This window comes from Lepisma saccharinum, chromosome 30, assembly GCF_977018435.1.
Source record: "Lepisma saccharinum chromosome 30, izLepSacc3.1, whole genome shotgun sequence".
Taxonomy (NCBI): domain Eukaryota; kingdom Metazoa; phylum Arthropoda; class Insecta; order Zygentoma; family Lepismatidae; genus Lepisma; species Lepisma saccharinum.
This window is the reverse complement of record NC_139258.1, coordinates 17,043,476-17,058,325: the sequence shown is the minus strand read 5'-3', so window position 1 is coordinate 17,058,325 and position 14,850 is coordinate 17,043,476. Positions and strand designations below refer to the sequence as shown.

Below are 14,850 nucleotides of genomic sequence, written 5' to 3'. Positions count from 1 at the left end.
GAGTGCGACCGGTGGACTCTCACAAGAAGGAGCTTACCCTGGGCAGGGAATCACCGCGCTTGAGAAGCAGTGTTTCCTCCCCCTCTTTCCTGTCTCCTCCCTCCTCGCCAAGGGTTGTAAGGGAAGCGGGAAGAATGACGTCAGGGTGAGATTCCCTGAAGTCATTCCACCGGCTAGAGAAAGGTTCGCGGACATTCAGCGGCAAACGGTTGGAAGCATTCGCGCGCTGGAAGCAAAGAAATGTATGCATCGAAATTGGTTTGGAAGAATATTGCGAAGAAATGTATATTTATATATATATATTTTAAAAAAAAGAAGAGAAATACAGCCGGGTCATCTGCGATTACCTAGATGACCCAGAGTATACGCCGCTGCTGTAGGTCCAGGCTACAGAGCCTGGAAAATGCAGTCTACGTTCAAAGGACCGTAATTTCCGGTCCCATACAACGCCATAAAATTTGACGACCGTTTTTACACTATTAACGTCCATTACATAGCCGAATTAATTTAATTTGACTGACTCATTTTTTAAAAATATATTTATGGTGCACGCAAGGCAGTTTATAATCAATGTCTATCTTTATGCAAGGTAATGTATTCACATTTTAATTTTAAAAAATGGTCGCGTACTATTCTTGTAAAATAATCACACTGTTAAATTTAAACGGTGCAATATTACAAGTGAATTTTTTAAACATAAGTTCGTGTAATAGAGACTGGACCTACAGTTTAAAGTGGGATTCGAACCACTGTGTGTTTCTTCACCACGGATCGAACCCGAGGCCACCGGTTTCCTCTCAAAATCGGAAGTATTACCAATGTGTGTTACTACCCAAATATAAATCATTGCGGGCAGCAGCTTTTATTAATCTGTTTGACGCTCCATTCCGACGCTACGGACCTTCGAAAGACTCATCTTCACCTTAAATATATGCAACAAGTTCGCAATCGACAATAATGGATTACCTTTCTAGTACAAACTGAGTTATCTAGAAATAATAAGGTAGACAATAAGTCGCATAGTGAAATAGGTTTTGTTTTTCATATTTTATTAGCGTATAGTTAACAAAAGTCGACAACAGGTGTGTCCGAGAGACAAGTCTCGTCTCGACTTGATTTTGATTTATTCGTTGTATGTATTTAAAGAATATCCTTGCTGTCCAACAAATAAAATAATCACTACTGCACATACACAAACACATGTTGAAAATCACATGATGATAAACAAAATTAATTCATGACTGAACACAAATGGCACATTTGTTTCCCTTGATGTGCGGGAACAGACTACTCTTATCGCTGCTACAGCTAGCAAGTTCAACGAAACTGGAAGTTGAGTAGACATTCGGGGGAAGAAAGGAATGCAGCTTGGCAGGGAGCGAAATTTTCGAACTAAGATTATGTGCGTGGGAAATCCAAATTTGCAGCGTCTTCCTGATGTGATCGAAGATAAAACGTTCTTCAGCTTCAAGTGGTAGGAAACTTTAGGCAAACGTTTCGTTACAAATCGACAGTTTGCGCACACAACCTCGATTGCCGATTTTTGCGTGTTTTCTACTTAATTTGATGATATTTCACGATTTTATTAGCGTATAGTTAACAAAAGTCGACAACAGGTGTGTCCGAGAGACAAGTCTCGTCTCGTCTCGACTTGATTTTATATAGAAGTTGCCACGTCCTCGGTCTTGTCTCGACATGTAACGCACGGTCTGCTTTTACAGCTGAATTGATACCACGTTGAAACGATAGCGATGCTTGAAAATTGTAACAATTAAAAGGTTGCTCAAAATATTGATTACTTTTAGTGGGTGAATATTCCACTCCAGCTACAACAGGGTGGCTACCAGTGAAGGAAAAACCAAGAAATCAACAGGTTGGTCAAGAAAGTCAAGAGATTATGCTTGTGTAAGAATTTTTGCTCTTTTTTAGAGTATAGTGAATTTACATTGTTTTATACCTGTACTGGGATTTGGTAAAATTGAATATTTGGAAATCTAAATTCGTATTGAGTTGTGGTTAAGATGTGTTCACTTTATTTCTTAAGAATTCTATTCTTCTATGGGTGAAGTTTTGTAAAAAAAATATTAAATAAAGTAATGTAGCCAATCCAGGATGAAGTCTGAAGCATTAATTTATACATGCATTAATAATTAGGGAAATGTCTAAATCTCTTATTAGAGTACAGCTTCAGTTTTAATCTTAACTGTGGTAGGGTTTTTTATTGAATAAAATTGTATATTTTCTTAATTTCCATACCTAAGTAGAGTGCGATTATATAAATGTTAAGAAAAATGAAAAGGTCATGAAAAATTTTCTATTTGTTATTTTGGTAGACAAAGAGCCGCGGTACCTCAGTCAGGGCGTCTGACTACCATGCAAGAGACCCGGGTTCGATCTCCGGTGTGGGAGAGCCAGTTTTTTTTTCACCTGTTTAGGCTCCTCCGGCGCCTACCCAGCGTCGTATAAAGTGGATATCTGGAGGAAACTCCGGGGGGTAATCACATCCCCCCACCTTCGGCCGTGATCAAGAAAGTGTGGTGCCCTAACTCCACACCCCCTATACGCCTTCATAGCGTAGTGCAAAGCACAGGGGAACCTTTTACCTTTGTCATGAATCTTGTCAATGCTTTGTTGGGTGGTCACCATCTTTAGTGGACCACCTGTGTGATGCAAAAGCATAGGGGAGCACTTTACTTTTTCTTTTTATTTTGGTAGACACCCTGTACAAGCATCCATTAACCAGAGTTGCATCAGAATATAAAAACCTGTAATGTAACCTCCATTTGTTGACTGCATGGAGCTCTTTTTAAAAGATTATACTCATGGTATTGTGGTCATTGGTGAAATCAAAAGTTTGGTTTCCTATAATTTGGGATTTTTCATGCATTGTTTATTGGTGGAATTTTTGCCTTTATATCATATTCGTTAGAACCTGTTTAAAATCTTCGTAGCTTTTTCACTGAATATATTGATACAAAATTGAATGAAACTTCGAATATTGCATAACTTCTAGGATAATTACACACTCAAGAGCCACGCGGCATTTTTTGCCTTCTCAGCGAATGATCAAAGTGCCCGGAAAGGATCGGTCGGCATCGGTAAATAAAATCCAACCGGTACTTTTCGATACGGCTACCACTGGTGGAAGCCCTACTGTAAACCATCTTGATTCGATTCACGATCGTTGATTTAGTCAAAACCACAGACACAATTGGGAACAACAATATATCAGCCCATGTTTGATAAGCTTGGCCATTCCTTGCAGAGCGTATATAGGTAGAGACGAATTACTAGGGAGACAAATTTATGGTAAATAAAAACTGAGGAGAGCGGTAAATAAATTGTTAGATCAGCGGTATATACCAGCGGTGGAAAAAAAAATTGGCGCACACTTTTTTCATTATGAGAGGAAACAACATACAAAAGAGCTATAAATTGATAAACTACTTCATTTTTATATACTTTACGTACACATACATAAGTACTTAGCTGTCCAACCAAAAAGAAAACATCAACACAAAATTACTTCATTTCGAAATTCCATATCTCAAGTGATTTATTCGTTGTATATATTTAAAGAATATCCTTGCTGTCCAACAAATAAAATAATCACTACTGCACATACACAAAGACATGTTGAAAATCACATGATGATAAACAAAATTAATTCATGACTGAACACAAATGGCACCATTGTTTCCCTTGATGTGCGGGAACAGACTACTCTTATCGCTGCTACAGCTAGCAAGTTCAACGAAACTGGAAGTTGAGTAGACATTCGGGGGAAGAAAGGAATGCAGCTTGGCAGGGAGCGAAATTTTCGAACTAAGATTATGTGCGTGGGAAATCCAAATTTGCAGCGTCTTCTTGATGTGATCGAAGATAAAACATTCTTCAGCTTCAAGTGGTAGGAAACTTTAGGCAAACGTTTCGTTACAAATCGACAGTTTGCGCACACAACCTCGATTGCCGATTTTTGCGTGTTTTCTACTTAATTTGATGATATTTCACGGTTATTTCGTGAAAAAGTGTCCATTTCGTGAAAAAGCACACTTTTCGCATTACTTCGCGAATAAAACTCATGCATATTTCATCATTGAGGGTGTAGTTACGTGCAGAATGTTCAAAATTGCATCTTTTTTTCACATTTCGCGATTTCGCGCATCGCGAAAATTCAATGTCCCTACGAATTACTTTCGGAATATCTCCAGCCGACTGCTCGAGTCTGTCTAGCGAGCCTAGTGGCCGTGTAGAACCTGGGGAAGGGGCTTAGCGGTAGGTTCTGGGTTGAGATGACGTCAGCGGTTCGCTTGGTTAATTGGCCGCTTCGATAGTTGTGACTCGTTCCGATGCTTCAAATGCATAACAGCCAAAAATGTTACGGAAATAATCTCCCTCTACTTCCGTACAAGTAATCTACCCATAATGATATCTCTCTACCGTTCACCTTGTACTAGTATAGTCTACTGCTCCGTTTGGCAATATAGAACAGGAAGTGGTTGTAGTCCTTGTATATTTCCCGTGTGGACATCCCGTTTCCTCATAGTGACCTCTGTACTCTGGTCGCCGGTTCTATTATTTACGAGATACTTTTTATTTCCACTTTGTACTGCTGTGTGTAGCCCGGTTTTCAAACCTAGGATCCCATTTTGACTCTGCGGTACGATAACCAATACAAGAACCAAGGCTCTCAGAAATAATAATGTAAACGTTTAAATTAAAATATATAAATTAATATTTTATTGCTGTATAAAGACTGTATAAGAATCGAGCATAATATAGAAGCATGTATTCATTATCTATCGTACAGTGTGATCCTGAATATTACCGTGCAAATTGTCCATCACCATGTTCGTGCACTTTATTTGACCCATTAAGAGCTACAAGAATTAAAAGAAAACTCGAAACAAGCTGTTGACAGCTTCTGCACCAGCATACATAAAAATCCATCGCTTGAAAACACAATCGGATGCGAGATAAAAATTAATGAATATAGTCATGGTCAATTTGCACGGTAATACTCATGGATCCCACTGTACGTGTAGTTAAGATCGCTAAGATTTGTATGAAAGCAACTGTCCTGACAAGTTACATCCGGTTGACGAAAATTAAAGTTTCGGATTAATATCTTTGGTTCTGTCATTCAAAGTTCTGTGGGGATATATAACCCTCGATTATACAGCAAATGCTAAACAAGTATATTTTCATTATTTAATTTTTGTTCGAGTCATTCGGACCCCCCCGCCCCCAATATGTCCTTGAAGAAGGGTCGTTTTGAATGTTCACCCATTTCTCCCTACAGGTCGAAATCCCTTCAAAATAGTAAGCATGAAAATTTTGCTTTGTTTCTGCGTTTATTGTATGTCTAATGTGCGTTAATTATTTTTGGGTAGACTCATTATTAGGTGGGAACTGCATCGTAGTTACGGTTCTAAGCTTCTCCTTTTTTTCCCTTCTATCTACCATTTTCGTCCATTCTCTTTCTTTTTTCTTTCCTTGTATCTCCTTTTTTCCTTCATTTTCTTGATCGCAAATTTCTCTCGTTCGATCTCTCCTCCGTCGTCTTTCTGTCTTACCACAGCGCGCTACGACGCCAGAGGTCCCGTGTTCGAATCCCGGCCCGGGCATGGTGTTAATAATCACTCATCCACATCTTTGCGATTAGCCAAAAGTGGCAGAAAAGCGAAGTAAAATAAACCAAATCAATCGAACCTTCTGTTTTACCCCTCTTTTCCTGCTTCTCTTCCATCAAACTCTCCCACACTATTTCCCATTCCATTTCTTTCTCATCTTTCATATAGTTATTTCCCCCATTTTGCAATTTGTCTGTCACACTGTGTGCGTGAACCTCTAGCACCAGTGCCTCCCCGATGGCGCAGTGGTAGCGTCGTCGCCTTGTAGTCAAGGGGTCCCGGGTTCGATACCCGGTGGAGGCACATGGCACAGTGGTTCGGATCCCACTTTAAACCGTAGGTCCAGTCCCGATTAGCCTTACTGTGCATAAAGTGGACTTAAAACACCAACTCTAGCACCAGCGTAAACTATAAGCCGGTGCGTTAAAATCTATTCTTTGCCTTTTGTGTGTGTGTAATTTTGTGCGTAATCCTCACAGGTGAGTCAGTAACCAACTGAAGATGCAGGAAACTTTGCGCTGTTGCGAAACGTACACAACTGCCGTTGTGACTCATCTGCGAGAATGCAGTGCGTTGAGCACGCGCCAATCTGTGGAAAGAACAGACTCCGTAGGTGAGAGAGATAGCAATGAACGAAGTGGAGGGTTTGCTTATTTCTGCAATGAACTTTCTGTAGGGGCACGATTCTATTGAAGTAATTGAAACAGAGCATTTAGGGTCCGACAAAATGAACAATTGAAAGGCAATGAACAACGTAAACCTTGAAAGATCTAAAGTTGCACTCGTAACACAATCGAACAAAAAATTGACAACGCTCTCACGTTTTACCGAGAGATGGCAGTACATAACCTACAACCGTAGCAAAAATGATAATTGTCTTTCCAAAGAAAGTTGAGTTGGTGTTTTAAGTCCACTTTATGCAACAGTAAGGCTAGTCGGGACTAGACCTACAGTTTAAAGTGGTATCCGAACCACTGTGTACCTCCACCGGAAACGAACCCGCTTGATTACAAGGCGACAACGGTACCACTGCACCATCGGGGAGGATCATCTTTCCAAAGAAAGATCTATTTCAGAAACTCAAAACAAATGTGATGTATTTTCCCGCTATCTTTAAAGGTAAAACGAGATACCAGAAGAAAAACTGTGGGTCAATAATGATAGCTGTGCAGGTAGTTTTTTTTTTTTAAATCTAAAATGTAATTTTAAACACCATGGACTAAAAAAAAATATTAGGTAGTCTAATCTAATATATATACTATTTTGTATAATCGCGATTAAATAATACCGACAAGAATGTTCCAGGGGTATGACTTCACTTAACAAACAAACTGAAAATAACAATTTGTGATGCAGGGGTTCCAGGTTCGATACACAGTGGAGGCGCAGATAGTAGTCCACTCTTTAATCTGTAGGGCCAGTTCAGATTAGCCCATCTGTACATAAAGTAGACATAAAACCTCAACTATTTGTTAATATGGATATGTTTATTATTTTTTACGCAACATAAGGACGATTCCCTACACTAACATTGTGTTGCGAATTGTTCAAAAACACAATATCCCGGGCAAATGTGACAGCCTGCTTCCCAGTGACAATCATGATAATGGGTATATTTGTGGTGTAAGTTGATTTTTTCGGAAAGAAAAGAAAGTGTATCAAAGTCTTCAAACTTTTTATGCATTCACTCGTGAGAATTTGAGCAAAGCGAGACAAAGACTGAATTCAGCTGGTTGTCGTAGCTTCTCGCCTTTAAGTTGCTTGAAGAGCGAAGGTCAGATGGTGAAAGCCTTTCTCCTTCATGGTTTCTATATCGGGACAAAGAGGAGAAAGGAAGATGAAATTTAAGACCCATCTGTCATGGCAGTCGCTATCAAAACGATTTATTGCATTCCCTAAGAGCCAAACAGGACTCGGGAGGGATTTGCAGTGTAGCTCACCTGTTGTAATTCAGCGCCTTAACGGTAGAGGGCAGTAAATGAGCGCCATGTTTGTTCAGTGAATAAATATGGCGCAAAGGAATTGATAAGGTGAATATTATTAAATTTCCGATTCTCTAATCTATACTCGGGTTGTCAGCAACTTGTTTTGTTTCAATTCTTGAAGTCTGTGTAAAATGAAAAACATAAACACCGTGATGGACAATTTGCTTGGTAATACTTATGCATCCCACTCATGGGCGTCTGGAGGGGGGTCGAACTGGTCGGTGGACCCCCCTGGAAATTGGCATCGTTCATTTAAAGGTAAAAGAAAGCCAAAAGTTTGTTACTCTTATTGTTAAGAACAGAAATAAAGTTCATTTAGTTAGCATTCAAACAGAATAATCAAAGTAAAAATGCATTGGATCGAGAACATGAGTGAAAAATACAGCAACAAGGTTAGGGTTCTACCATTTCATCCAAGGAACAAATAGTTTTACGGTTTTCAAAATTCTAATAATTACAGTTATAGGTGAGAGGTTACACAACAAACTTGATGAAAAAAAATCCCTCTAATATTTTAAGCCTTTTCTTGAACGAGATGTGTAAAAGTTAACATCAAACTGCATTTCAGATACCCACTGTATAAAAATGCAAAATAAATAATGGAAAATGGTTGTGCTGGTATCCACTCGTTTGGTGGATCGAGTCTCCTCTTTATATAATAATAATTATTGTTATTTCGACGAATAAAATTTATTTATTTTTGATAATATTTATTATTGTATACTGACATTTATAACCGTAGTAATATTACTTATTATTTTTTCTACTATTCAACTTCAATCATTCGCCCAACCCCCCCTACAAAAATTTCTGGGGATGCTCATTATCCCACCCTACCTCCTTGGTGCTATATGGGGATTATCTACTTCATATGCAACTGACCAGGAATTCTTTATGCCTAATCTAAGCATATCCCCTGCCTCTTTGTTGCATCTTGGGGAGGTTTGGTTGTTCTAACATAACTCACTTTTTACATTGAACAGTATTGAATGTTGGAAAATACAGCACTATTAAAGAATAAAATCAATGTAAGCAAATACAAATAGACCTACGTGTGGTAAAGCTATGTATATATACAATGAAGTTATATGTATATTGAACTTGAGAAACCTTTAAGCTGAACAGCTGCAGCCGAGTAGTCAGCATGCTACTGGTGCATAAACATGTAGCTTTGAATCCCCCTCCATTAAATCCAGTTACCAGATGCCCAACAACCATAGATCAAATACCATTTGATATGATATTTATTGCCATTTAAGATAAAAGTCCATGGGCTGTGCATATCGTACAATATTGTTATATTTAATATTCAATCTATATCACAGTGATGGTACATTGATAAACATTTAGAAAAATATATATGTACATTTAATAGAAATATGTCGCTCTTCTAATATTTGAAATTGCTCACTATCACTACCTTCACAACTATGCACTTTACTCTCAGCCTATGCCTGAGCCACTCTTCCATATCCATACTCGCTTCCACCTTGGTTGCAAATTAGTAATTAATAGTTAACAGTTCACCACAGCAATATTGCATTAGTCTCTTTGTCTTGTGATCTGGAGCCACACCAAAAGGTATCTTCCTAAATCCATTTCATCTCCAGTGGAACTCCCTGATATAATCATGGGCATCTGGAGTGAATGTCAATTTGAAGCAGAGTTTTGGGGAGGAGGAAATGCTCTGCTTGCCTCTCTGGAAAAAAAATGCAGATGCCCATGAAAATAATGATTATAATTTGCAATCAAGGGTACACCATGATTATTGCCTGTTCGTAATTTGAACGTTAATACAAATTCCATCACGAATGGTAGAATTTGTTGTATGCAGAGATAGATTATTTGAAATTTCATCTTCTGGCCTGTTACCTTGTATTACTTAACTCTGGATGCCCTTGGAAGTAAGTAATTGTTGAATTACACTGAGTAAATTTCTTGGTTTGTTGTTTCTATCTGCATTTACAAAGTGTTCCGTAGGCATGTTGTACTCACAATATATATGTGTGTGTCTAACAAGTTGTAGCGGAAGCAGGAATATTTTGAATTATGTTAGTTTGTTTCTCTGTTAATATCATGGAGGTAACAAAACATCTTTGATGGATCCAGGCAAGTAAAGTGACATCACTTTGCTACTAAACCAATGTTTTCTACTTACTTGCTATGTAAATTAGTGAATAGCGTCAACTAGACTTAATCATAGATTTATAGACTAATTATGTAATAGTTGAATAGTTGCTTATGAGTTTATCTATGTGTGGTTTAGGAGAGGAATTTAGATTGGAATGTATTGTTGCTGCATGAAGTGTGTAAAGCTGAATAATATATCATATCTTGAACACGTGTTCTTTGATGTGTGTATTGTGATGACAGTGTTTATTGATTGATTTGTACCTGCGTGTTTGTCAGGGCTGTTTGTGGGTATGTGCCTTGCTCTCCAATATCTTGGGATGTGATATTGCACATTCTTTTAAGATTGTCACTGAATTACTTTGACTAGCTTTTTTTTTTGTGTGTGTGTGTGTGTGTGTGTGTGTGTGTGTGTGTGTGAACTGAAAACCAGCAGTTCTATTAAGAAATTCATGGTTTTATTTATTTTACCATCTTGTTATGTATGGTATGTAATTGTTTATACACACACTTGTGTGTGCACATGCAGGGGCACCAACTTTTGAAAAATATTGGTTGGGTGCAAACAGTTGAGTTACTTACAGTGTTACATCTGTTATTTACTTATGCCAATAAGCAATCCACCATGAATCACAATAACAAATATATAACACAACAAATTGTTGGGTGGACATGGGCCCATATAAGTGTGTGTTATTGTGTGTGTGTATAGGACTCAAAGCATGGGTGAAAGGAACAATTAAGTTAATTAATAACTGTTCGTTTTTTAATCAATATATAAATTGAGTGATTTAGAGAAAATAAATGTTTTCAATTTCATATTTGTACAAGAATGCATGGAAGTCCCCTCATTTTTTTTTTCCACTTGTGGATTTATGTGGCTACAATTCCATCAACCTACCCTTGATTCTAAGCACACTATATTATAAGAAAATAACATCATTATATATATATATATATATATATATATATATATATATATATATATATATATATATATAATGTCAACAGTGTGCATTTATTGTGCTATGCTGTTGAACATTATGGTTTCCACCACTTGAGGAAGGTATCTAGAAAACTACAGTATGGCCAACCCATATTTTCCCTGTGTGCGTATATATATATATATATATATATATATATATATATATATATATAGTGCAAATTAAACTAAGATAATAGCATTTCATATTTACAATGGTTGCATACACCTTACCAGAACAATTGACACACTCTTTTATCATCAGAGAGATGAAATCAGATTTATCTTGGAAATGTTATACTTACACTACACATGCAAGTTTTTGAAAATTTGATTAGTGCATAGTACTAAAGTAGCAAGTAATAGCATGCACATATGTAGATATTCTGTTGCCTCTATAACTGTTCTTAATTCTCTTATAGTTTAAGTAAAATATTAGTAATGCAAACCATTACTCAAGCATAATAGGATCTAGTGCTTATGGTATATGGCCAATCATTTGAAAATTCCATTTTCTCCATTGTTTCATTTCAAGTGCTGTTGAAGGGTTCCCACTGACCTTGGAATCTTGTAGAACCTGGAAAAGTCAGGGAAATAAACCTGTGATTGAAAAGGAATTGGAAAACTAATTTCTTTAAAATATTCAAAAACAGAAACATCAGTGAATATTAAATAAGATTGCTGTTCATGCTACAAAAATACTTTTTACATGTTTTAATTTTTCCATTAAAAAAAACAATACTGCAAACCATGTTAAATCAATTAAAGTTATTACGACAATGTCCAGATCATTCTGTAAAATGCGTGAAAAAAATTATGGAATTTGTGTTGGAAACATGAGTGGAAACTTTGTGTAAATGAGACACACCTTTGGACAATAAACAGGCCATTATTCTTAAACTATTCCATCCCGAGGAGATTCTTGGAGAGCAAGTGCTGTAGACCTTAATTTTTTTAGTGCTGTCTGAAAATTAAAGCTGTACACGACCAAGCATAAATGTGTTGTGTTATTGACAAAGAAACGATTTACTTTACGGAACAAAGATTGTCATATGCATGGTTAGGATTTTCAGAATATTAGCAGTTATGAGTAGTGGTATTATCACGGAAGATCAAATAAAATGTTTTGATTCAAACCTGGTCTTGAAGCATATATATCAGTGTTTGGAAGTAACAAAACTCTTTCAAGTAATGAGTAACAAAATTAACAATGACTTTTCTTGTGTTTCAACAGTATAATAAACAAAATTATAAATTATTAAATGTAGAATTAGTGTTAATCTTTTGAATATACAGTACAAGTATAAGGGTTACTTTGAATTCTTATTCTTCCATAGTTTCATACATAAACATATGAAGTTTATTATAATTTAATTAAAGTTAATGTAATTTTTGATGGGCATCTGTAAAGGAAAGAACATCCTATTTCTAGTTTATGTATGCAGTGCATTCTACACACTGGGCTCAGTGGTGGAGTGGTTAGCACAGTGTGCTACTTTTCCTGGGTCAAATCCTGGCCTTAGGAAGGGTGTTCTTTGAGATTGTCCCTTCCCTCCATCACTCAGCTCCATCTTCAAAATTAGCCGAAAGTGGAAGTAAAATGAACCGAATCAATCAATCCTGTCATTCTGCAGATTATACCTTATTTGAAGGTTTTCAAGTAACATTCTGCGAAAGTGAGTAACTAGAACTGCGTTACTTTGAAATCTGTTACTTTGAAATGTAACTTTCCAAACACTGGTGTGTGTATTTACACATATAAATATATTTTGTTTGTTGCACGATGCAAGGTTTTGTCATACCGAGGTTCATATCTTGACCAGTGTTATAACAAGTGTTCATCATATTCTAGGTATCTTTCGCAGAAGATGCATGTAAATGCTAATGGAAGAGCGCAATAATGTTAAGTAGACAACTTAGTTTCCCTACCAGGTGAGCATGGAGAGCTATGGTTCCCCAGCGTTAATTATTTAAATGGAAATTTGTTGAATCCTTGTAGATGCTCCTTTTTTTTATTGTCATTAGTCCTTCTGTTTTTTTCATTCTGTTGGATTCACTCGTAGAGTAGAAATGTGTGTTCATGTTATATTTCAACTTTACAGAACACACTGCTCTTTAGTAATGTTGAGTGTGACAGAATTCTCGTCCACTATTTTCAGTCATACTCACATGTTTAGTTCCTTTGTTAGGTTCACTTAGTATGCTTCTTAGGGCAAGGATCCAATCTTGTTATCTGGCACATGTCAAAGATTTGTCGTTAATGTAAACAAAGATGAAACAGAGTTATTGTGCCATATTTCATGTTTGGAATCTTGGCGTTTGCAATTTATTATTCACTAACTGACCTTATTTTATAAATCTGGTGTAGATAAACTGTAGCTTTGGTATTAACAATACCATTTAGTTGATAAAAGTTATTTAATTCACCACTACCTAGTGCAAATAGAATTAGTTGTTTCATTCAGTAGTAAGAAGAAATAATTTTATTAAGTGTCAAGTAAATTCTTAAAATTTAGTCAGAAAGAAATGAGGCGAAAAGTTATTTTTGTAAAGAATTTTAATAGTCAGTGTTAAAATGCAGTCACTTTGTGTGTCTACTATTCTTCTTTCCATGTCATAGATTACTCTCCTCACTCTTTTATCTCATATTCTTGTCTTTCTCCATGCGCACCCATCACGGCACCTGTAAATTTTTAGCATTTTTTATATTTACAATTTTCTGCTTTATTGTTGTATGTGATGCAGCCGTTTTCTATGTAAGTGTTGTATGTTTGCATAATATGAAAGCATGTTGTACATATTAGCCTGTGCAAGTTTTTAAAAAGTAATTAGCAGCATGTGACATAGTGGTATTTTTTCTAAAACTTAAATATTTGAAAAAGTATGTTCAACAATTTTTTTTAAGCATGTAAATTTAATCAGGTAAGTTACTTTGTCTTTTACTAAATTATACTTCAAAATCATTTGTTCCAATTTTAACTAATATAGATTATAGAAATTGATTTTGCATGCTTCTTAAGAACATTCCAATCAGATTATGATTATTCAGGAAAATACGTAAATATAGACCCACAAGGAGAACACTTTTTTGTCCTGCCAAAAATGAGCATTCAGAAGTCTTTCATTACTTACATTTAATCCTTCCAGATTGACATTCTAATCTAAATCTACTGTAGAAAATTTAGGGCATATTATTTTCTTCACTGTACATTTCATGTTTTCGGATTTTGTTTAATTTTAACAATAACTTAATTGCAAAATTCCAGTAAATATTGAAAACAGTCCGAACCAAAAACAAAGAGTTGTTGCAGTTCATTAGACATTGGAATTTTGTTTCATGCCTATCATACTATGACATGAAATTGTTTTCCATAATAATACTGGGCTTTAGAGTGTAGGTTATGCATTGTTTTGTAACCATTTAGTAGTAAAGTTAAGTTTCCCGTGCATATAGCACCGTGCCATGAAGGCACTTTTATGGGTTGTGGGTGTAGGGCCCCACACATTCTCGATCTCAGCCTCTTTGGAGGAGATGTGATCAGCACCATGCTCTGGTCACTTTTACTTCCCAGCCTCCGAGGGTTGTCCCCAGGTACCGATTGATTTGAGGCTAGGTGAGGTTCAGAGCCGTTTTATGCTGGACAAGGCTGGAAAAGTTCCGACCCCAGGACTCAAACCCGGGTATCCCATGTAGCAGCCAGATGCCTTACCGACTAGACCTCAGCTGCTCTGTAACCATTTAGTACTTAACTTAAAAATTGTACAAAGCTGCGCATATGGGTCTCAAAGCATTGCATGCATTATGTATGAAACCTGTGGCTTCTCTCACAGTCCACATAGTTGCCTGCAATCATAGCTCTACCTTAGACAACAGCTTTCAAGCTGAAGTGACAAAAACAATGTGGGAATCTCCAGTTTGCGCTTCCCCTGCTCATATGCGACAACGATGGTCTGAGAAAACCTACAATGACAAGTCACTTTCCACTTCGTTCTGAAAACTGCATTAAGAGTTTCAACCAGTAGCGTCAGCCAAGAGGAGATTACAAACATAGAAATGCCTGGAGTTTGATTAGTAAAAGTAAAATTACATGTTACCAAATAGGAAACATTTCTCTAGTAT

At 36.7% G+C, this 14,850-nt stretch overlaps 1 protein-coding gene across 10 annotated transcripts in view; it reads left to right on the top strand.

Moving 5' to 3' along the window:
* Dmtn (transmembrane and coiled-coil domain 2 protein Dmtn) overlaps positions 1 to 14,850 on the top strand; it is a 303,501-nt gene that overhangs the window by 230,610 nt on the left and 58,041 nt on the right. For 2 of the 10 annotated variants that reach the window (XM_083115579.1, XM_083115580.1), the window contains exon 2: positions 12,583 to 12,662. The exons of the other annotated variants lie outside the window; for them this stretch is intronic. In XM_083115579.1, coding sequence (XP_082971705.1) covers positions 12,631 to 12,662 — 32 coding nt within the window. In that variant the 5' untranslated portion in view covers positions 12,583 to 12,630. The remainder of the gene's footprint in view (positions 1 to 12,582; positions 12,663 to 14,850) is intronic. 10 annotated transcript variants of the gene reach the window in all.